This window comes from Lygodium microphyllum, chromosome 26 (genome assembly GCF_053477565.2).
Source record: "Lygodium microphyllum isolate KBCC chromosome 26, Lygodium_microphyllum_v1.1.10, whole genome shotgun sequence".
In the NCBI taxonomy this organism is placed as follows: domain Eukaryota; kingdom Viridiplantae; phylum Streptophyta; class Polypodiopsida; order Schizaeales; family Lygodiaceae; genus Lygodium; species Lygodium microphyllum.
This window is the reverse complement of record NC_141160.1, coordinates 83,457,482-83,481,330: the sequence shown is the minus strand read 5'-3', so window position 1 is coordinate 83,481,330 and position 23,849 is coordinate 83,457,482. Positions and strand designations below refer to the sequence as shown.

The 23,849-nt window shown below is 44.6% G+C and overlaps 1 protein-coding gene across 1 annotated transcript in view; it reads left to right on the top strand.

Annotated features, from left to right (window-relative positions):
* LOC148013475 (rab GTPase-activating protein 22-like) overlaps window positions 1-22,637 on the top strand; it is a 136,083-nt gene extending 113,446 nt beyond the window's left edge. The window contains exons 10-12 of the mRNA XM_087668614.1: window positions 21,659-21,922; window positions 22,101-22,184; window positions 22,265-22,637. Coding sequence (XP_087524740.1) covers window positions 21,659-21,922; window positions 22,101-22,184; window positions 22,265-22,300 — 384 coding nt within the window. The 3' untranslated portion in view covers window positions 22,301-22,637. The remainder of the gene's footprint in view (window positions 1-21,658; window positions 21,923-22,100; window positions 22,185-22,264) is intronic.
* Window positions 22,638-23,849: the final 1,212 nt, after the last annotated feature.

Below are 23,849 nucleotides of genomic sequence, written 5' to 3'. Positions count from 1 at the left end.
AACCATCCCAGCCAGGACTTTTATCCTTAGGCAAGTGTAACAGAACATCCATAACCTCCAACTCACAAATATCTGCCTCTAGAGTAGATTGCATGTCCTGAGGAACTTGATTGCGGACCAGATCATAAAAAACTGAACGAGCATGGGTAATTTGGCCTGAAGGAGGAGAAGTAGAACCAAGAAGGTCGAGGAAACAATCTCTACACATATTCACAATCGTCTGCGGATCAAGAACCATTTGACCTTCTGCATCCTGGAGCCTAGTCATATTCTCTCGAGCAGGAGAGACATGGAGAGCTCGAAAGAACTTATGGGTCTGATAAGCACTGTCTTGCAGAGTCTCCGTCAGATGTTGCAATTTGGCCTGCTGATAGGATTTCAACTGAAACTTTTTAATAAGATCAGCCAGACGCGTTGCTAGTGATAGCAGAAATGCGTCATCAGGAGTGTCCACCAGCAAAGAACGAACCAAAGCCAGCAGTTCCTCCGCTGCTTGTCGGCGCCGCCGACAAAGAGAGGCATGATGGATCCCATACTGGCGAGCAACCTGCTGCACATTGGAGAGCAATCGTTGAAAGGAAGCAGTGCCCTGAGATGAGAAATCCAATAAGAATCGATCAATCAATTGCTGCATATAGCCCTGGAAGATTGCATGCTTCAAATAAGACGAGTTGAAACGCAAAGGGAGTCTATCCAAAAATTGCTTGAAAGGTGCAATGGGTTGTGCAAGGAGCTCAAGCTGCAGAGGGAAATGATCCAACAATGCATATTGTTGCAACACTTTCATTTCGAGCATCTCAAGAAGGAAATCATCATCCTGCATGATGTATATGCGGTCTAACCGCGACCATGTTGTGGCATACTGGGCAGAATGGAAGGTAAACCCTGTAGAAGAAGGATACAGCCAAGACCAGAGATCTTGCTTAAGAACGGCAAAAGCCAACTGCTGCCACATACGTCTTTCCGGCGCATCCATTGCCGAATGTTTTGATGTGGACTGTAAAGAATCAACACACACATTAAAATCCCCCATCAAAAAACCCCGTCTGCCAAGGGACAAGGAAATCTGCAAGGTATGCCAAAGCTCTCGGCGAGATAAAGGATCATTTGGAGCATAGAGGCCAAGTAACCATAAGATCTCTCCTTCGAATAAAATTTCAATTGCCACAAAGCGGCTATGTACATTATTCTTGATAAGAACCGGTTGATATTTTTCATGTATAATCATAAGCACACCAGAATACTGCCTGGCATGTGTCCCTGCATAGAACAAACGAAAGCCATGGCAATCCACAACTTTACCTGCTTCACTATGACTCTTGTGCTCAACAGCACACAAGACATCCCACTGATTCTCATGCAATATTGTCCACATGGCATGTTGCTTGTGACGAGAACAAATTCCTCGCACATTCCACGTGGCTATCTTCATGTGGATTCAAAAGAAGATCAGGTACGAGGCACAGCTTGCCTCGATGTGACCTTTTCGGCGAGAATGTCTAGGACACCCTCATTCAAGAAATCAACTAACACGGCAAAAGAGTTCTGACGACCAGATTTGGAAGTGGATGGCATATCCGCTGACTTGGGGATGGAGCAGGGATAATGATGATCCCATGGGGTAATGACGTTACCTCGAGTATGAAAAGCCAGCTTAGCAGGTGGACCCTTTGGACCATCCGAAGACACTCTCCTAGCTGGCTGTTGACGGGGAGCAGAGGAAACCATAGCAGGAGCAGAGTGCTCTGAAGACATCATTTTTTTCCTGCGCATATACGTACGCGTGGAATTTGGTGAGGCAGCAGGCACAGTATCCACCATGCCAGCAACAAGCCTGTTGCCTTTTTTCGCGCGTACATCTAGCCAGTTTTTGCCACTAGAATCCAAACCCGAGACCTGTTGTTTACCTTTATTCAAAACTTTAGGTGGCTGGGTGGCATCTTGCGACGGCGCATCACACACCATATCTTCCATGGGCTGCACAACATGCTCGGCATCTGAAGTGTGGTGCTTCTCTGGGCATTCAGCCATAAAATGTCCCAATTTTCCACACGAAAAGCAATGTCCTGCAAAGTTGCCCCATTTCAAACGAAAATGTAAAGGATTCATGCCAGAGCAGTTAATGCGTAACCAAGCAGGCCTTTTTCGAGCAGTGTCCCATAGCATACACAAGCGGTTGCGTTTCATGGCCCTTAGGCTTGGGGGAACCAGAATAGTGCCCACAACGGCCATGGCGTCTTTTAACAGTGGCCAATAAACAGCCGGCAGTTTTCCACTTCAACCCACACAGGGCATTCACGTTGCAGCAGACGCTAAAAATCTGCCATGAGGCGCCATGGCACCACATGGACCAGACGGCGATCAACGAACAATGGCAGTTTAGACAGGAGAGCAGCATGGTGTGTCTCTGATTTCAACAACACCTCAAAAAAACCCCAGGGGCCAACAAAAATCTCTTCAACACATTCCCCTTGTAGCAAACTGTGCAGCCACTGGCGAATACGGGAAAGCAGCGGGATCCTACCAGTGAAAAAAAGTATCACAGCACGTTCATAGAACACTGAAAAGGAGCGCAAGACATGTTTCGGATCCACAGTGGCTTCCAGAACATCTTCCATTGCAGAGTCCGAAAAGACTTCCTGATTATGTTAAACTTAATCGCCCAGCAAAGTGTTGGCAAACTCCAGCAAGTGCTCCCAATCAACCTCCTAGGAGTCCACAGAATCAGAAGCAACCTAAGCATAGGAATGATCCTGGTGATCCATTATCCCTGCCAAAGTATGCTTGGTGCGTTTGCCTGCTAGCTAGAGGTCAGGAGCAGGGGGCATCTCCTCTGTGCACGGAACCATGTCCTCTGGTTCTTCGGTGTCAAAATCCGGACCAAGAGCTGCCACGGTTTGGTCTATGAAAGCCAGATCCAGGCCAGCCATATTGTATCAGTACGTATGTCGGTCAGAGGCCGAGTGAAAAAGTCGCGGGGGGCAGAGACACGCAGGCCTCTCTCTCTCTCTCTCTCTCTCTCTCTCTCTCTCTCTCTCTCTCTCTCTCTCTCTCTCTCTCTCTCTCTCTCTCTCTCTCTCTCTCTCCCTCTTTTCTGTACAGAGTTGCTATCCAGGGGCGTATTCAGCACGCACAGCCGATGAAAGCAGAGCTTTACCTGTCAGTCTCAGTCGTGGCCTGTCCCAAGAACCCTGGTGGCAAGGCACAACCCTAACAGTGCAGGGGCAGGAGGGCAGAACAACGGCCTGGCAGTCGACGGTAGAGCAGGACGGTCTGGGCTGCAGGGCAGGGGTCCCCGTCGTCAGCCGAAACCCTAACGGGCAAGGCGAAGGGGCGAGAAGCAGGCGCAGAGGTTGCAGTACAGGCGGGTGGGGGACGCAGGCAATAGGCTGTCCGACAGCAGGGCGGGGGACTCAATGGCCGTGGAGGGCGTCAAGGGCAGGCGACCGGACTGCAGGCGGCGAGCAGAAGGCGTCAGAAGACGTCTACAGGCGACGCAAGTCAGGCGACGTCGACGGGACAGCGGGTAACGACGATGAAGGCTAGGTGATGACGACGCGGATCGGGCTCCTCTCTCATCGCTCTCTCTCTCTCTCTCTCTCTCTCTCTCTCTCTCTCTCTCTCTCTCTCCCCCCCCCAACAGTACACTAGTCCTCTTCTCTCTCTTTTTTTCGTAAAAGGTAATTGTATTAATTACGAAAAAGTACAGGTTTACATGATTACTAGATACACAATGGCTCTACCCCATCGTGTGTAAAGAACACAGTGTCTCTCTACAATAACCAGGCGACCTAAGTGTTACAAAGTCATGGGAAAGACATAGAGGAAATCGCCATATGCCAGGGACGTAAGTCCTCCCGAGAGAGCATATCAGAGTGCCGGAGAAGATCCATCTGCCAATACAAGAGACCCTTAAGCCTAGCAATATGCCGTTGAACATTATAGGCAAAATCAAAAAGAAAAGCATTCCGAATGGTCCAGTTATGCCAACAACCCCAATATCGAAGAAAGTGAAACACGATCTTCATATGTGGCTGTGCCGGTGTGGGGTATTTGGGCTGCACAAAAACCCAATCAAATGGGTGTAGTGAGAAGCCAACCACCACTCGCCAAACGGCTGACAAGAATGACCAAATTTTCTTAGCGATGGGGCAAGAAATAAATCGGTGACGGGCAAATTCCACACTGGTGGTGCAAAAGAAACAGTTGCCGTTGGAGATTCGACACTTGGAAAGAGCTGAAGCAAGCGGAAGACCACCAATCATCACCCTCCAAAGAAAGACCTTATATTTGAAGGGTGTCTTGTTCAACCAGCCCTCCATCACAGTTGCCCTCCACCATGACCAGGATTTATGCAATCCCCATAGAGTATTAGCTTTAGTAACCAGCCATAGATGATCTTTAATTAGAAGATGATACACCTGGTTAGCTGAAGCCTTATCTAAAAGCAGCCTGCCTGCAAAGTCCCAATCCTGCCAGGGACGATCCGAAGCAGGGGCAGGAAAGGGTTGTCTGCTCTGGAGCACCATCAAAAGTTGTTCCCATAAATGCCTGTAACCACGAGGGATCCTGAAAAGCCTTCTGGCTGTACGAAAGGATATCAACACATTGCGACTGGTAAGGGTGGTATCCGCGGCTGAAGTTAAGCCCAAACGTGCCATGTGGTTGAATTTTGGTTGAAGCTCATGTTTATCTTCCCACGAAAGTAACCGCGAGACTGCCAACAATTCCAATTGAAAAGAATTAGTAGCCAAGCGATCCTCTATTGGATGCCACTGAGCCTTCCGGAGGACCAGTCTCCAGGAACATACCAAATGGGCAAGCAGAGATGAAAGACTGGAGAACCGAGAATCCGCATTGAGAACATGCCACCAAGAACTCCGGATTTGGGTATTTCCATGTAGAAGCCCATGATCCTCAAGAAAATAACGGGCTATAACGACCCATGGGTGATGATCCGAGCACATGGCACGGAAAAGAGACCAATGGAGCGCCAACATATGAGTTCGGGCATCTAAAATAGCCCCTCCACCCATGCGTTTTGGGGGTGCACACATGCGACCAAGAAATCCAGGAAATGCCTACATGCAAGAAATCCTTCTTCCACAACATGAAACGAATAGATTGAGTAAGAGCATTCAGTGTAGTAGTAGTCCAGGGCAGCAATGGCAAGAAATATGTGAGCATTGGCAACATAATTGTCTGGGCTACTTTGAGACGAACACGGAAGGGCTAGGCCTGAGACTTCCAATACAGAAACTTAGCCGCCAACTTGTGTGAAATCCACTGGAGTAGCTGCTTTGGGGGGGAGCATCAACACTCAAAGGGTACCCAAGATGCCTGACAATGGAGCCATGGGGAACAACTATACCCTGCGAGTCCAATGATTGCAAGTCCGACTCCGTGCAATTGAGAATGGCTGATTTCAAAGTATTGATGCGAAGACCTGAAGCCTGACCAAAGAGAGCCCAAACATCTAGTGCTTTACGAAGGTTATCCTTGTCCGCATGCAGAATCATAAAGCTGTCATCAACCAAGGATTGACTAATGAAGTGCTGTCCAGAAGGAAGCGAGAATCCAACCAACTAAGTAGAAGCTGCCATATGAGATAACATCGAAAGAACCGGATGAGTCACAAGGGCAAAGAAGAGAGGACTCAAAGGACACCCCTGTCTGACAGAGCGGGCAAGGACAAATGGCTCGATAATGCCTCCATTCAGCATCACTCGCGAAGACGCCGCAGCATTGATGGTGTAAATCAAACGAGACATCCAAGCACCAAAGCCCATAGCAAACATAAGTTCTGCAATGAAAGACCAGTCCAGATAATCAAAAGCCTTTTCCAGGTCCAATTGAATCAGTACGACCTCCTGATTAGAATGCCTTGCATAATCAATCGCCAGTTGCGCATTTAATACATTGTGCAGAATGTTTCGGCCCTTAATGAAACCATATTGGAGAGAATGCACAATGGCAGGAAGATGCTTATGAAGCCGATTCGCCATAACTTTGGAGAAGATTTTATACATAGAACCCATCAAAGAGATTGGGCGCCAATGTGTCAACATAGACGGCAAAGGAACTTTTGGAAGCCGTTTAATAAGTCCTTTCCATGAGACAGGCATGATCCCCGTTTCCCACACCTGTTGAAACAAAGTTGTCAATGGTTTCGCCAGTTGGGTAGCAAAAACCTCAAAGAACTCATTGGTGAGGTCATCCCAACCAGGACTTTTATTCTTGGGCAAGTGTAACAAAACATCCATAACCTCCACCTCACAAATATCTGACTCCATAGAAGCTTGCATGTCCTACGGAACCTAATTGCGGACCATATCATAAAAGACTGAACGGGCATGAGTAATTTGGCCTGAAGGTGGAGAAGTGGAACCAAGAAGGTCGAGGAAATAATTCCTACACATATTCACAATAGTTTGCAGATCATGGACCATTTGACCTTCTGCATCCTGGAGTCTAGTCATATTCTCTCGAGCAGGAGAAGCATGGAGAGCTCAAAAGAACTTATGAGTCTGACAAGCACTATCTTACAAAGTCTCCGTCAGATATTGCAATTTGGCCTGCTGATAAGATTTCAAGTGAAACTCTTTAATGAGATCAGCCACACGCATTGCCAGGGACAATAGGAATTCATCATCTCGAGTGTCCACCAGCAGAGAACGAACCAAAGCCAGCAGTTCCTCCGCTGCTTGTCGATGCCGCTGACAAAGAGAGGCATGATGGATCCCATACTACCGAGCAACCCGCTGCACATTAGAGAGCAATCGTTCAAACGAAGCAGTGCCCTGAGAGGAGAAGTCCAATAAGAATCTATCAATCAATTGCTGCATATAGCCCTGAAAGATTCATGCTTCAAATAAGACGAGTTGAAACGCAAAGGGAGTCTCTCCAGAAATTGCTTAAAAGGTGCAATGGGTTGTGTAAGCAGCTCAAGCTGTAGAGGGAAATGGTTCAACAAGGCAAATTGCTGTAACACTTTCATTTCGAGCATCTCAGGAAGGAAATCATCATTCTGCATGACGTATATACAGTCCAACCACGACCATGTTGTTACATACTGGGCAGAATGGAAAGTAAACCCTGTAGAAGAAGAGTGTAGCCAAGACCAGAGATCTTGCTTAAGAATGGCAAGAGCCAACTCATGCCACCTACGACTTTCCAGCGCATCCATTACCAAATGCTCCGATGTGGACTGCGAAGAATCAATACACATATTGAAATCCCCCATCAAAAAACCCCATCTGCCAAGTGACTAGGAAGTCTGCTAAGTATGCCAAAGCTCCGGGTGAGATAGAGGATCATTCGGAGCATAGAGGCCAAGTAACCATAAGATCTCTCCTTCAAATAAATTTTCAATCGCCAACATTCTCATCTTCGTCTCTTGGATCTTGATTCTTGAATGGACTTGTGATTTGTCATTCTCGAATCTCACCTCCCATCCCCTCTTTCCCGCACCCTATCAAAGCATTTGCCATTCTCAAATCTCATATCCCATCCCCTCTATCTTGCACCCTATCAAAGCATTTGTCATTCTCATCTCCCATCCCCTCTCTCTCACTCTTGCTCTTTCAACTTTACCCCAACCCTCGAGCCTCTCGAGTCTCCCTCCCTTTCAACTTTCAAGACTCAAGACTAAAGCATCTCTCTCTCTCTCTTTCTCTCTCTCGGGCCTCTTTATCCGTCATCGGCACCATGACTCGTGAGAAGCACGAGGCCTTCAATTTGCATGCGATGCATGTGGAGAGGGACACAAAGAAGTCCAACTCCCACCATTGGACATGCAAGTATCGTGGGAAGCGCTATACAAGTGGTGTAACTTGGCTTCTCCAACATCTTTCCAAGACGGGGGGGCAAGTTGCTCCATGCAAGGAGATACCTCAAAACATTACGGAGGAGATTCTCACCAAGATGAGAGGGGGATCCACAAGAGGAGGAGGAAGTGGCTTATCAGCACCAACTCCTATGCCTACTAGCGAGGAAGCATCCAATGTGGACGTATCTTCAACCGATGCGGGAGAGGCCTCTACCATTGGTGGTGGGGGCTCCACATCCACATCCGGCTCCGGTAAAAGACAAAGACTGGAGGCTCATGCAGTGCCGGAGAGACAATCCTCTCTCTCTCAAGCTCCCAGTCATGTGCGTGGATCGGTTGCCTTTCTTAAAGAAAGGCAACGACTTGCAGACATTGAAATTGCACACATGGTGATTGAGTGCAATCTTGCATTCAATGTTCTAAAGCAAGAGCAATGGAAGAAGATGGTAAAAGCCATTGCCAATGTGGGTCCATGTGAAGAATGGACCGGTGTTATATACAATGACATGAGGACGAAAAAGATTGATGAAGAGGAGAGGATTGATAGAGCCCTTGATCCTATTCGGGCCGCATGGATAAAATATGGTTGGTCCATTCTCATCGATGGATGGAGTGATCGTAAGAAATGGGGCATCATCAACATACTCGTCTCATGTCCACTCGGCACTTACTTTTTGCAGGCCGTAGATACTGGCAAGAGGGGGAGAAAAATGACGGATACATTCATCTACCGCCACATTCGACAAGCTATCATTGAGGTGTACATTGCAATTTGCCTTTTAAATTTATTTCATTTTCTTTCATTATGATAATATCATGATTCGTAATTGAAATTTGATTTATGCATAACTATCTATCTCTCTATTCTAATAATTAATTTCTCTCTAGTATCTATAATCTATCTTGATTCTCTCTTTCCCCCCCAGGCCGAAAGGCCCCCAAACCCTGGGGCCCATCTCTCTTCGTTCTTGAATCTTGAAAGTTGAAACTCGAAACTTAAAAGGCTCAAGTTTCAACTCTCTCTAGACTCTCTCTCTCTCTAACCTCCAATTTCCAAGTATTGTTAGAAATAAGTATACTTGTAATTTGTAAATTGTGGTTGTAGATGGGCCCCTCATAGAGTTGAAAAAGCCTTCTTCAACTCGCTTTGCTTACATGTGGTTATTGTTGGAGCGCCTTTATGAGGTGCGGTCCGCCGCCTTGCGCCAGACAATGGTGTCCACTCTATGGAATGAGTGGGATGAGCATGAGAGAGAGGAGGCCAAATCCATGCAGCACTTGTGCCTTAATGAGCAATTTTGGCAAAAAGTCCGTGCCATTGTCATTGTCATGACTCCCTTTTATAGGGTATTACGTATGAGTGATTATGAGGGGTCCACCAGGGCCTTCTCGTTCACTTCTTTAGAGCGGCATTGGTGGAGACATGTGCTTGTACAATGATCACAGAGACAGAGCGTGCACATGGTTTAGAGATAACAAAGAGGAGATAGGCATGGATGCATAAGCCCATCCATGGTTTTGCCGCATTGATATATCCAACCTACAAGTCACCGGCGGTCATGGATGATAGAGAGTTCTATTCAGACCAACTTGCTTATTTGACTTGTGTGGTCCTTGTGGATGACCACAATGCAATGCTGGAGGAGCTAGGATGCTATGCAGATCAGAGAGGGCATATGGCTTTTTCTTCTCCCACTTGTTGGAGGAGAGAGTCGTCCCCCCTGTCTTTTCTTAGTGTCGACTTGGAGTTCCACTCCCCCTCTTGTCGTTGTCATCTCTACCTATGTCCGCACTTTGTTAACTTCAGTTATCTATCGCAATCTCCTCCTCCACCCCTAGTTATTATGGCGGTAGGGGACGGCGGCCTATTACAAAGCTCTCCCAATATCTGTCAAAGTCACATAGTCTCATAGGTGGTAGAAGATGCTACTCAATACTTAGCCTCCATTAATGATAGAGCAACCGTAAGTTACTTCTTGTTGCTCCAAGGAACAACACTTGCGCGAAGTAGAAAGCAGAGTCGTGTAGTTGATTATCAAATATCAACATTATGAGGCCAATCTAAATCCGTCCATCCCTGCAACACCACATTGGTGTCTCTTGAACCTACAAGATAGAAGATGCCAAGATCAGGATTCCCCCTAATAAAGTGGAAAGCCTTGCGAGCAAACCTTCTTGGGATCGCTCATGAACCCTACAAGCAAACGAATTGGCAAACGAACATCAATCGAAGTGTTAATGAGGCAAATCAAAGATCCCATCAATAGTCAATACATGAAGCGTTAGCAGTCGGTGAATCTGCATAGGCTGAAGCGTTTGAATTTGGATCTATAGAAGTAGAGATTGGTTGACATGAGGACATCTCAAAGCTAGTCAAAAGTTCTTGTACGTACCACTGTTGAAAGAGAAAGATCCTTCTCAGTTTTGCCATATCTCATGATCCAAGAACAAATGTAGCAGGCCCACGTCTGTCATCTCAAACTTCTCATCAAGGGCATCCTTGGTCTGTTCGATCATCAAGGAATGGCCAGCTATTACTATGAAGTTATGCACATAGAGCACAAAAACAATGGTCTTTGGCTGAAGTGTGGACATGATTGGAGGTAGCCCTTCAATACCCCAACTTCTCCCTCAGGAAAGCATCAATGTTTTCATTCCATGCACAAGTCACCTATTTAAGGCCATAGAGAGCCTTCTTCAACTTAAACACTTGACCATATGAACGTGAGAACCTAAGAGACTGCTCAACATAGATCTCCTCCTTCAAATCTCCATTCGAAAAAGCCGATTTCGCATCCAATTGGTAGACCAGCCACTAAAATGGTTGGCGATGGCAAGTATAATGTGTAATGCAAATGGTGGCTATTTGCATAGTTGGAGCACAAGTGTCATCAAAGTCTACACATGGCCTTTGAACAAAACCTTTAGCCACCATGTGAGCCTTACGTTTATCCAATGTGCCATCACTAAGATACTTGGTCTTAAAGACCAACTTTACTCCGATCACTTTGCGATGAGTAGGCCTAGACACACAATACCACATGTTGTTCCCCTCTATAACCTCCAATTCTTGCTCCATGGTCTTTTGCCAATTATCATACTTCAATGCCGCCTCTCGAACTGTTGTAGGTTCTTGATTCTTGTATGGCACGAATCATGAACAGATAGTTGGTGTGTAATACCTCTTAGGCTAGTTCCATCGAGACCACCGTGGTCCATCGGGAAGACCATCAATCCTTGTATCATGGAGTGTCTCTCGAACCATGCATGGAGGAGAAGGATACTCCCCTTTCCGCTTTGACTCTATATAAGTCTTAGGAACATCCATCAAATGAGGATCTAATAGTGAGACTATCTCCTCCTTAGGAGCCTTGGACTCCATTGGCTCCACATGGATTGGCTTTGATGACAAGTTGTGACCTGGATCTCCAAGAATGCAGTGCTCCTCACCTTGCTCTATAGTTGCAACCAATCTTACACTATAGTTGGTGTAGATATCTTGAGAAATTGGATCATAAATGCAATAACCCACTCATTGAGAGTTATAGCCAACAAACCTAAGCTTTTTGGCCTACAATTCAAAACTTATCATGCTTCTTGCACTAGATGAAGACATATAAATCACAATTGAATGCCTTGAAATAAGAAACATTAAGAATTTGACTAAAGTACGCCTCAAACGAAGTTATTGTTGGAACATCAATTGTGGGTGATTTGTTAAGGATATGGATAGTTGTGGCCACCACCTTTGACCATAAGAATTGGGAAACTTGTTGATACTTTAGCATAGTCCTTGCCATCTCAATCAAAGTTCTATTATTTTGCTCCAATTCACAGTTCTCCTATAGGGTCTTGGTGTTCACGAACTCTTGATGAATCCCTCACTCCACACAAAAGCGATCCATCTTGTTGGATGTGAATTCCCTGTCTTTACCAACCCAAATTGTCTTTAGCTTTCGTCTAGACTCATTTTCTTTAGAGATGAGTCTGTCTCTAAAATGTGAGAAGGCTAGTGACTTATCTTGCAAAAAATAAGCCCAAGTCATCTTGCTAAAATTATCAACAAAGAGCATGAAATAGATATTCCCCTTAACAAACTTCGTTCTCATTGATCCACACAAATCATTAGATGCAAGCTCAAAGGGGCTTGTAGCTTGATGAGAAGCTTTGTTGGGAATAGCATCTTGTTGTTGCTTGCCTTTGATTCAAGATACACAAGAAGAACAGTCCACTCTAACATCTAGTAAGCCACAAACCAATTGATCACGAGTTGCTTTCCAAAGATACTTGTAGTTGAGGTGACTGAATCGAGAATGCCATGGCTCTTTCTAAGATTGTGAAGAAAAAACATATGAAGTAAGGGCTTCGCCATACCAAAGCTTGTATATATTGTTGTCCTCTTAATCATCCTTGGACATCTAGATGGGTGCTAGTAGCATTGGTCATAGTGGTCATGAAGTAACTTGGTACCAATGCACTAGGGGCGCTTCAAGATTAGGGTAGCCAAGTCCTATTTATAGCACTCAAAGCCCTATTGTGCACATGATTTTGTGATCACCACTCTTGGACTCTTGGCCTATAGCAACACATCCATACACTGGGATAGTGTGGGTTGGTGGAATGGGACACTAGCTCTTAGGATATGGTGATTAACCAGTGTGCAGCTAGCTCGTTGGCTCGAGGGTGAGCCCTATGTGGGAGAAACGACCACTATCAACAATCCATTCATGAGCTTGGGGGGCCATCCATGTTACTTCAAATGTAGAAGGTGTCTCGACTACTTCTAGATGAACAAATGATGAAGAGGGAGTAGCGATTGTTCTTGATGGCTCTGAATCCTAATTTTGTCTCCCCTTCTTGTCGTCTTGCTTGTCCTTCAATGCGCAATCATTTTTCCAATAGCCAAACTTTCCATATATGCAACAAGCTATGCAGTTCTCCTTCTTAGACTTGTCATTCTTCTTGTCTTTACCCTTCTTTTTGTCGTTGGAATTTGGACTCATAGGAGCCTCAAATCTTTGAGGATTTAGGGACTTAAATTGCTCCTCCTGGTCTAGAACCATAGGAACCAATTCCTTCCACTTGGTGGTATGTATACAATTGGAGGTAATTAAGGAAGAGTAGAAACTAGCCCAAGGGGCAACTGTGACAACAAAGTCACTCCCATTTCTTTAGAAGAGATTACCTTTCCAGCAGTTAAAATCCCCATCTACAATTGCTGCAATTGATTGATGTGATCCCACATAGACACAGACTTGTTTGGGTCCAAAGTTTGCATCTGCACTTCCTTGGGGACTTTTTTCATAGACATCATCTAATATACAACTGATCAAAATGCAGCCAATATATGCTTGATGTGAGCAACGACGGCAGGTGTACACGGGAGGAAGAGAAACGAGCAAATGTGAGCACTTAGCTTGTCCCAATGTTTTCGGGTCTTCTCCAATTGTGATTGCTTGGTTTGAGAAAGGGTTGATGACTTCTTGATTGCCGAATGATCAATGGCTTCAATCACAAGCTCCACAAATCATAAGACTCCAACATCACTTCCATCATCACTCACTAGATGCTGTAGTTTCTTCCATCAAGTTTCTATTATTGGGGAAGAGCTAGTAAGACTAGGACTTTGCAATCCATAAGGGCCTACAACTCCATGTCAACCTTGGAAGACATCCTACTCGCGTAAGAATAGCTTCACACATGTGGAATAGTTCCCCTTTGGCTCCAAAAGGCAGCCTGATGAAACTTCTTTTGGCCATGCACATGAAAATTTTACAGCTAGAGATGATAAAAACACAAATTTACTTCGAAAGGCTCAAAACACAACCTTCTCCATGCTTTGTCAGCTGTCCCTACACAAAGAAACAGCAAACAAGCCTCCTTTCACACATGCCTTTGCTTGCTTCAACCTTGACTTGATGCACAGCCCTCCTGCTTGCACCCATATGCTGAAAATGCAACCTTCATGTTGTGCCAAATCCTCCTCTTGAAGACTGTCCATGCTTGATCAGCCCCAAACCTGCTTTGATACCATGTCAGAGTGCTGTGCGATATGAAACATAAGAAAGAGAACATGGGGAATATCTTACATGAGACCTCAATAGAGATAGTATCTGATCACATACAACAGATTTTGGAAAGGAGATATACACAATAAAAAGATTTGCACTTGGAGCTAGAACATAGTGTGTTCTACCAACAAGCTCAAGGACCCTTAACAAGCATGGTGCAAAGGTGCATGTGCATGGCTTAGAGGCTGATCAAAAGGTAGTGTGGCTCAAAAGCATAGCGCAGGAAACGAGGGGCCCAAAACTCAAGTATGGTTGTCGGGCTCAACATAAAGGGTAGGGGAACTAGCTACCAACCCCCTTCGAATTTTATTCTCAATAGAATTTTAACAAAAAGGAAATGCAAATTGTTTTGGATTAAAGTCCATATAAAGTACCCCACACAATTATTTAATAATGTGATGGAAAGGTCTTGACTCATAGCACATGCGTGTGCATAGCCAATGTCTAATTCCAATCACATTTTTATTACCTTTTCTTGAATATATTTTTAAAGCTATTTAAATTTTTGTTTACCATTGTTTTGGTATAATGATTGAATGGAGATGGTTAAGGCTTTGTTGGGGTTGAAAGATGATCATCTACACCACTATCATTGTTGGTGTAGGAGTGGCTACATAGTTGGTATGTTGCTTCTCCTAGAGCTTCTCTTTTTTTATTTGAAGCATTAGTGAAGGGTATGGCCAATACATTTCCAAGAAGTACACTTGGGCAGCTTCTTTTTTTCTGTATATCAGGCATTTGGGATCAAATCAGCATCTTTGTTGCGTTCTTCATCATCCAGAAGAATGACCATTTCCTCATAGCTCATCTCCCCGACCAACTTTGAGTTGTGTAACAGTATCTCTAAACTTATCTTTCTCTGTGAGACTGTTAAGAAGAAGCTTTTTATCATCTTCATCTAGAAAACTTTTAATTGTGATCAATTGTTGAAAAAGAAGGCTAAGATGATCAAGATGTTACTTGAAATAGTCAGTGGGATTGTAGGGAAGGCTGTATAATTGCATTTTCAAGAGCAATTTTGATTTATTTATGTCAGTAGCATAAGTTTTTGCAAGATTGACCCATACCTGTTTGGTTGTTTTGGTGAGGTCAAGATGATTGTCGGAGGGATTGACCATTGGGCCCAATGATGGCCTACGTGCTCTCATTCTTCTCAAGCCAATCTTGATGAGATCATGGATTCCCTTGAATATCTTTGGGTTTTTCAATGGATACGACTGTCGATGCATCTTGCCTCACAAGGATGAGTTGGATTTTGTTCGTCTATATCAAGAGGCCAATGCCAAAGAACTTATCGATGGTGATGCCATACTTAGATATGTGGATGGAGGATACCATTTTGCATAGGGGGCTCTTCATTGAATGATCTGTGCAACAATTGAAGGTTGTTCAATAGAGAGGCATTGCAGGGAGAGGCATGGCAATGTTATAGGTAGTTAGAAGACGCGCAAGGACATACCCAAAGAACATTTTCACATGAATATACCGCACACAATGGTGTCAAGGCGAAGCACTCAAGTAGAGGCATGAAGAACCAAGGTAGTGGTATTGGCTCATTGCTAGAGGTAGCAATAAACTAGCATGCAATGGTGGCAGATGGTGACGACATGTTGGTAGCAAGTTGAGTAGGCAGCAGCCACATGCAAATAGGTGGCTAATGCATGCTAGCAGGGTGATTTGTAGATGGTGTGCAAGGAATTAGCATGATGTCTTGTGTCAAGAAGCTAAATGTCTGTGATATGGTACAAAATAGGTTGTTGACATGGCTTAGGACAGTGGGAGCTAAAGATGGAGGTGTGGTAGATTGTGCCGCATGTGTGGCAAGCATACAAGGTGTTGAGCAATAGGTCGTGGATGAGAGACGAGGTACTGGAGGTAGTAGCGGTGGACCACCACCATGCATTAGTGGCAAGCAATAGTAGCACCTCTTAGGGCTGGTGGTGCAGCACTCTAATGCTAGCAACTTGAGCGGGCAGTCGTAGTGAAGTTGTTGGTGGCAATGGCCTAGCAAGGAGGGTAGATGTGTTGATGGTTGTAGCAACGGTAGTGGCTTTAATACCACTATTGGGTAGTGCAGCCCACAAGGTGAGGAGCAACTATGGTGGATGCAGCTCCATGGCACAGAGAGAAGAAAATTTATATTAACATCTACAAAAGGCCAAATCGGCCTATGAGACTAAAATGTCACATCTGAAAAGTCAAGGAATTTTCCATGTCCCAAAATAGCTGTCATCTAATGGAAAATAAATAGTGAACAATATATAGCTGATGAGTACAAAATGATGTCTAAGCCAAATACAATGTGGAACTACTCAAGAGGTACTCTCATCCCAGGGTAGAGAGGCTAAAGCAACGAGGTAGGGTCCCCTAGTGACGGTGTAGTATTCTCTATATTTGCAGATGATGCCTCCTGCGAGGGCATGGTCACATGTTGAGAAATAAGACAATGAAAGATAAAGAAGAATGAAGATGGATTGAGCCTCCATATCTTTTGCTATCTCCCTTCCATTGCACATCTAAATCGAATCCTTTCAATTGATATCAAAGAAAGAGTGGAGGAGTGAAAGATCGGATTGAGGAGTGTGACGGATCAAGGTCTATATCAAATTGAAAGCTTGTTGTCTGCCATTGAATCAAGTACAAATCCTCATCTAATCCACCCAAAGCATGTATACAGATTTGAAGAGCTACCATAAGCTAGTGGCACAGGGTTCCGGCTTTGCTAGTGGCACAGGCTTCCACCTTCGAGTCCGATTAGACACCCGGCTCAAAAAACAAAACCAAAAAAAAAAAAAAAGATTTGAAGAGCTATTAAAGCTTGGATTTGGGGTGGATGTTTTTGGGAAGCCAAAGGAGGCTGGAAATTATATATGACAACAAAATTTCACTTGCTTTTTGGTTAAATTTATGTTCATGGTTGAATGCTAGAAGCTCAGAGGCTGCTTAAGCTCAGGTCCAGCTTGAGCACGGGGGTTGCCTTTGATAAACAAGCACAGAGGCAGCTTGCTGAAGCATAGGGTCTGCTTGAAACAAGGGCTTGCCATGACCAAGACAGCAAACCCCTTGGATTGGTGGAGGCTAGGTAGATGACATAGAAGTATACCAAGAGGGCTAATTACCTTGCTAGGAACTAGTTATAAAATCCCATGTGATTAGTCTCAAACTTTATTTGATGATGCTAGATATTATTAATCCTACTCAGATAGGCTTCTTTGGAGAGCTTAGCATCCTTTTTCTTTTTTAGATAAAAGAATTTCTATTAATTCACCTCGATAAAAATCCCCTCGAGGCAAGATATAAAGTACAAGAAACTTTGTAAAGAGTAGCTGTCAAAAGATGACATACTAGCGAGACAGTAGGGTTGGCAGGGAGAAACACGGAGTAAACTCCGCAAACATGGAGAGGAGAAGAGAAGAGAGAAGAAACTCTGATGAATGGAATGATGAAGTTCTGAATCATGGAGTGAATGTGATACAAGGGAACAAGGGTTCCGTAGCACAAGGAAGATGATGAAGACAGCCACGAACCACAAACCGCAATGTCCTCCTGAAGGGGTGTGAGGGTAGTGGAGAGGCTGGAGAGAAGAGGTGACGAACTGAATGAATTAGCCATGAGGAATGAATGAGAGAGTGGCCTATAAATAGGCATAGTCAATCTAGGATGGCGCCCCTTTTTGGGGCTGCAAACCCTAAACGCAAAATGCAGAAACACAAAGATACAGACTGTGGGTGAAGGGTGAAGGGTTTCTCAACAACCCCTCTCAAGCCCAAAAAGAGGAACAAGAGAAGAGTGAGGTGGAGATGCAATGCTTATGCAGCAAGTGCCACTTGGACAGTGTCCCTCGTGGGGAAATTGTTCACTTGCCCAAGCGCCCTAGTACATAGATTATGAAAACATGCAATGCATAGGAGGAATGTTGTACTTTGTGTGGTGCCGAGAACCATAAGAATATGCCCGTACTCAATCTTGAGAGGTGGCTCCATGCTGACCAAGTGACCAAGGCAAGAAGAGAAGAGGAGGAAGAAGATGTAGGGGATCTCGAAGATCCAAGATTTCCACCTGAAAGGTAACCTGCAGTAAAGAACAATAGATAGAGTGAACTAGAGAACCCGAAACTCAATCTCAGGGGAGAAGCCACTAGATCCGTGCATCCATGCTGGAAGGAATACGAAGGCCTCGTCACCAAGTCACGGCTGAACCTCCGAGGTCCCGATCTAGGTGGTACCTGAAGATCTTGGGTATCAATAGAAGAGATGACTGGTCGAAGACAGCCACCCCAAAAAAGTAGAGGATGGGTGAAGAACTTCATGTGGAGTAGGTTCCCCCTCTGAGGTGGGAGGTGGAGGGGCCTCTGCTAAAGTCGACGAAGAAGTAGATGCCCCCTTTGAGGGCAAAGAAATAATATCCCCCTTTGAAGTAGATAGGAAATCCAAAAAACTCATGGATCATGGACTCCGAAATGTCTGATGACGAAGAAAGTACTACCGATCATGCCGAAGAAGGTATTTGGGGTGCCAAAGAGCTAGAGGTAGCCTCTCAAACCTGAATAGTCAAGGGTGGGGAAGAATGAGACTCGGAATGAGCAAGAGGTGGGCAACAGTTGCTGTCTCGCAGTGGAGCAAACTGGGTAGCCGAAGAAGAGGAAGGAGTCGAGCAGCCACTGTCTCTCGAAGGAGCGGACTGACAAGGAGATGGTATCAAACAATCACTGTCTCTTGATGGAGCGGACTGCAGAACCACGGGTCGTGGAAGCCACTGTACCTGAAAATAAGTGGGAGAAGACTACCGCTGGCATTGCGACAATCTCCAAGAGGTCCTAGTGCCAATCGATCCTCCATGTGCTTGAAAGGACTTAGTGCATGGCGGATGTGTCTTATTGCCTTGAGCATAGTACTCTGATAGTCGATGTAGAACAATCTCTGTGGCCCAGAAAGGAGAGGTGGCACAAGGAGTGCCTGATGGAAGACACATATACTCCGGGGAGGTGGGGAGCAAAGGTCGAAGTCGGCAAGCATTGATGGTGTGTCCAGTGATGCCACAGTAGGAGCATCGAGCAGTCTGGCCATCTATTGGTAAAGAAGCCATGGGTACCAGTGTGCCTTGCTGAAAAAGGAAGAGGTGAAAGAGGTCAGCCACGAACCATGAACCGCAATATCCGCCTCAAGGGGTGTGAGGGTAGTGTGAAGCACAAACTGCAATGTCCGCCACAAGGGATAGAAGGGCAATGGAAGGGCTGGAAGTGAGCTGCCAGTGGGAGGAGGATGTAACTAGCAGTAAGAGGTTGCAACCAGTAGAAAAACGCAAGTGAGGAGAGAGAATGACTAAAAACGCAGGCAGCAAGTGAGAGAAGGACTAAAAACGCAAACAGGATAGCTTGCAGGAGAGAGAGAGACTAAAAACGCAGGCAGCAAGTGAGAGAAATACTAAAAACGCAGGCAGGACAGCATACAGGAGAGAGAAAGACTAAAAACGTAGGCAGTAGGACTGTGATGATGTGGCAGGCTGTACGGCAGCAGGTCTGCACAGGAACAGCAGTCGCATGGCTGGAATCAGCTCCAAACTGCGTGAAGAGGACTGGAAATCAAGCGCCAACTGATGGAGACAACAATGAACAGCTTCGGCTGAGATGTCCTCCGCAAAAACGGGGTGTGGGCAGCAAGCTAAAACACCTGAAATCTGCAAAAACGAGATTTTGATGCAGTGGAAGAAGAAAAGAGGTGGGTTTTGCCTTCACTAGAGTGGAGGATCTTCACCGTTGTTTGAGCAGATCTTCGCTGCTAGGTGAGCAGATTTGGCTCTCATACCATGTCAAAAGATGACGTACCAGCGAGACAGTAGGGTTGGCGGGGAGAAACACGAAGTGAACTCGGCAAACATGGAGAGGACAAGAGAAGAGAGAAGAAACTCTAATGAATGGAATGATGAAGTTCCGAATCATGGAGTGAATGTGATACAAGGGAACAAGGGTGCCGTAGCACAAGGAAGATGATAAAGACAGCCACGAACCACGAACCGCAATGTCCTCCTAAAAGGGGTGTGAGGGTAGTGGAGAGGCTGGAGAGAAGAGGTGACGGACTGAATGAATCAGCCGTAAGGAATGAATGAGAGAGTGGCCTATAAATAGGCACAGTCAGTCTAGGATGGTGCCCCTTTTTGGGGCTGCAAACCCTAAACGCAAAACGCAAAAACGCAAACTGTAGGTGAAGGGTGAAGGGTTTCTCAACAGTAGCTACATACATTATACATACAATTATTGTGTGAACAACCAATCTAGTGGGTTGTAATGCCAAACCATGTGAGGGGCAATGTAGAAAAAGGTGCTAGAGTCCTCTTCCATCTCCCATACACAGTGTGGATGATTTCTTTCCAAACTATCAAAAGTCTTTGGTGTGGATACATCATAAAGGTTTATAGTGTGGATGCACCTTGTGATCCTAATATACTAGGCTATAGTACTAGGCATCAGCTCTTATCTATGACAATGTTACATGAGGAAAGAAAGGCTCCCTTGAACATCCTCATATCCATATGTTGGGCTTCTGTTTATGACCTAAGCTATAGACCCCCCATGTTACGAACATGGTCTTTATTGTGTTGTGGAATATCATCCAGAGGACACCCCTCCATACCTCCTTAGATCAAGGATAGTCCCATAAGCAGTGTCTTTGTGTCTTCTCTAGCTTATCACAACTTGTGCTTGCCACTAGGTCCTGCTGTATCCAAGCCAAGTACCAACTACTAAGCTCCTATGAGCTAATAGCCCTAGGAAGAGGGATTTCTTCTTAGGACTAAAACTGTCATCTAACCTCCTCAAAAAATCTGATAAGAATAGTTTGAGATGCCCAGATATGCTTATGGGAGGTGGCTGTTGGTTGTGCTATGATCCTACTAATCCGAATCCTCCCCAGCCTAGTAGTGTAGCCAAGGAAGGCCACATCACATAGCCTACCAAGGAATGAATCCCTCCACACCCACTACTCGATCCCACTATAATCTCTGGAGAAGCCAAGAGACCAACACAGGTATGAGAAGTGTCTGTATCTGTCCTCCAGTCAAGAGATACTCCCTCTGTCATGGCCTCAATCATTGCTCTGACTCCCTTGAGATCCTATAGTCTTTGCCTTTGAATCTCTTTTGGTAGCTCCTAAAATGAGAATCAATCTTCCACAGATGCAAGAATCTGTATAGAGAACCTCGCCTAGGATAGGAAAATCGTCTGATCTCAAATAGTGATTGAAGAGAAGTGGCTGCCTCCTTTTCCCTTTGGCTGCTAGTCGGTGGTAGCTGATGGAGACCAGATGAAATAAATCTCCCTGCTCTAATATCTTTTCTTTTTGGGAGACTTCATCTCTGGTGATATCTAGGAGGCAAAGCACAAACTTCCAAAGCTTTAGGATTTGAGCACATTTGGCTTTTAAGCGCCATTTGGAGCTGTGAGGGTACAGACTACAAGTGTAGGGGGGCCCTTGTGCCTGGGAGCCAAAAAGCTAGAATAACGTGTAGAGATAAGGGACATATCACAAGCAATTTCTAAATTGATACACGGTTGTTAAAGAGCATGTTTTATACTGTTCTAATTGACTCCGCACTGTTCTTTTCTCTCATTGAGTAAACAGCTTTTTGTTGAATGCTACATTTAGGTCAGGCTGCTCTTAGATGCTTACTTCACTGTTGTGATAATTAGTATTCTTGGTTCATTTTACTAAACTAAATATTATCAGCATTCTGGTTTTGATGTGGACACCAATCTGCTTTGTAGATCATGTGGTCTTTAGAGTATGATCCAGATGCTGGTTTGCAACAGCAGCAAGTACTGCATGTGTCAAAGCCAGATCTTGGAAGTGGCTGGATTGTAAGAAAAGGGAAGTCGTTTTACAGATGGGGTAAATTCGAACGACAAAACATCAAATATGGGCATGGAGCTTCCCACGAGATACCTTTCGTGGTGTTTTGTGCTGCTAGCATATTTGAATCCCAACGGACTAGGCTTCAAGAAGCTCCTGGTCTTGATGAAGTCGTAAAGGTATGGACCTGTTCCCTAGTTCCTGTTATCACGTTTGCTCTGAATGTGTGATGGTGATGAATATGCTCAAAGATGAAGTGGCTCTGTAATTCATTTCAAAAGCATTGGTCCAGTTCCCTACCATTGCAAAAAACACCACCAAACCGCATTCTTTTTAACTTACGAAGTTCATTTTCAGCTTTTGAACGAAATAACAGGAAAGTTGGATGCGAAGAAAGCCTGTAAGGAGGCCTTGAAGATACATAAAAAATACTTACTAAAGGTATGCTCCAATATATGCAGGTCTTTTACTATCTAAAATCACTCCTGTTTACCTGATTTATGCCTTTTCCTCCCTTACAGATAAATAGGACTGTCAGTGGAAGTGGGAATTCATGATGGACTTCTCGTTTGGTACACTGCCATCACCATGGTCATCTAGGTCCCTGCATCCATCTCAGTCAAGCCCGTTGTACTTTCACAGTTGTCTTCAGTCGTCAATGGCATTCATAGATTAGTTGCTGTGCACTTGAAGGGTGCATTGCCACTCAAACATGTAAAGAAATACTCGTGTTCATTGTTTCCTTTCTTTTGCAAATAAGTCTTGTTCTATTTGTTGTGGAACACGAAATATGTTACATGCTGTCTGGTGAAGTTATTGGTCATGGCACTGTTTTCAGACAATTCTAAAGTATTCTTTGAAACGAATAAGCGAAAATTTCAACTCTTCTGATTGTCTTTGAAGGCTTGGTTCTTCAGTCTCAGCGCGTCTGCAAGGCATTTGAGCTGTTCCCCATTCTTTGTAGCCACCAGTTCGGCTAAGGTTACCGGCATTCTTCCCATCACGTAGATGCTCCACAGCTACCAAACTTGGTTTTCTTGGTTGAACAAGAGTTGCTATGTAACTAACGTGTTTTGGCAGACTCGTACTCAATACAGTCTGGGGAGACTGGAGCATCACGACGTGTGTCGGAATATCATATATGATGGTCATCTTTGTGCTGTATATACACCAACATAACTAGAAGTTTTGGAAACGACTAGTCAGGTAAGAGTTCCAGATGTTTCCTACCACATTAAATTCTAGGAAACGCCTCGTACAAGAAAAAGCATAGGTCATAGAGCCTCGATACACGAAATAGTCAAAGAAATAACACTATTTATCCATTATCTTCATGACTACACAAACCTCCAAACAATGTCAATTAGTAAAGGATATATATGCGACTCGCCAATTCTAAATGACATTTTGATTTGTAACATCAATGTTGCGAAATTTAAAAGAAAACATAGCATAAAGGAAGATGACAATGACCACAAGTAAAAGAGAGGATGGGAGAGCAAAAAATCTCTTTTATCAAACTGATATACCTTATGGTTGAAAGCTCTACCCACATCCAAGTTGATGCTAATCTAAATAGAGTAGTTGGATAGAGGGCAATGAGTGTAGAAGGTGTAAGTGCTCAATAGCTAGCTATGTTGTGTAGAAGGGTAGCATTTTCTACGGATATATATTGTTGGAGGTTAACTAGTTGTAAATGCACTCCATGGTTTGCCTCCACTCCCCACACCATCTGATTGGGCCACCGAGGCAAGTCATACTAAAAATGTTTTAATGTTGCAAAAACCATACATAATATATTATGAGGTGCATCTAATAAGTCCTCACCCATTTTACATCACTACCTTTATTAACTCTTTTTCACTTGACCCAATAATTGAGTCCACATAGGCCATCTCATGACCATCTAATTGTCAAGGTTAGGTCCCTTTGTGTCCAACTTGGGACCCTTGTTGACACCTATTGTCCATGGTGGCTTCTCCTCATTTGGAGGTCTTATAACATTTAGCCCTTTTGAGCATATGCAATCACATTGCCAATGCAACCAAGAATCTCTACCTTTACATTGTTTAAGACTATTTTGAGGCCACTATATGCAATTTGGGG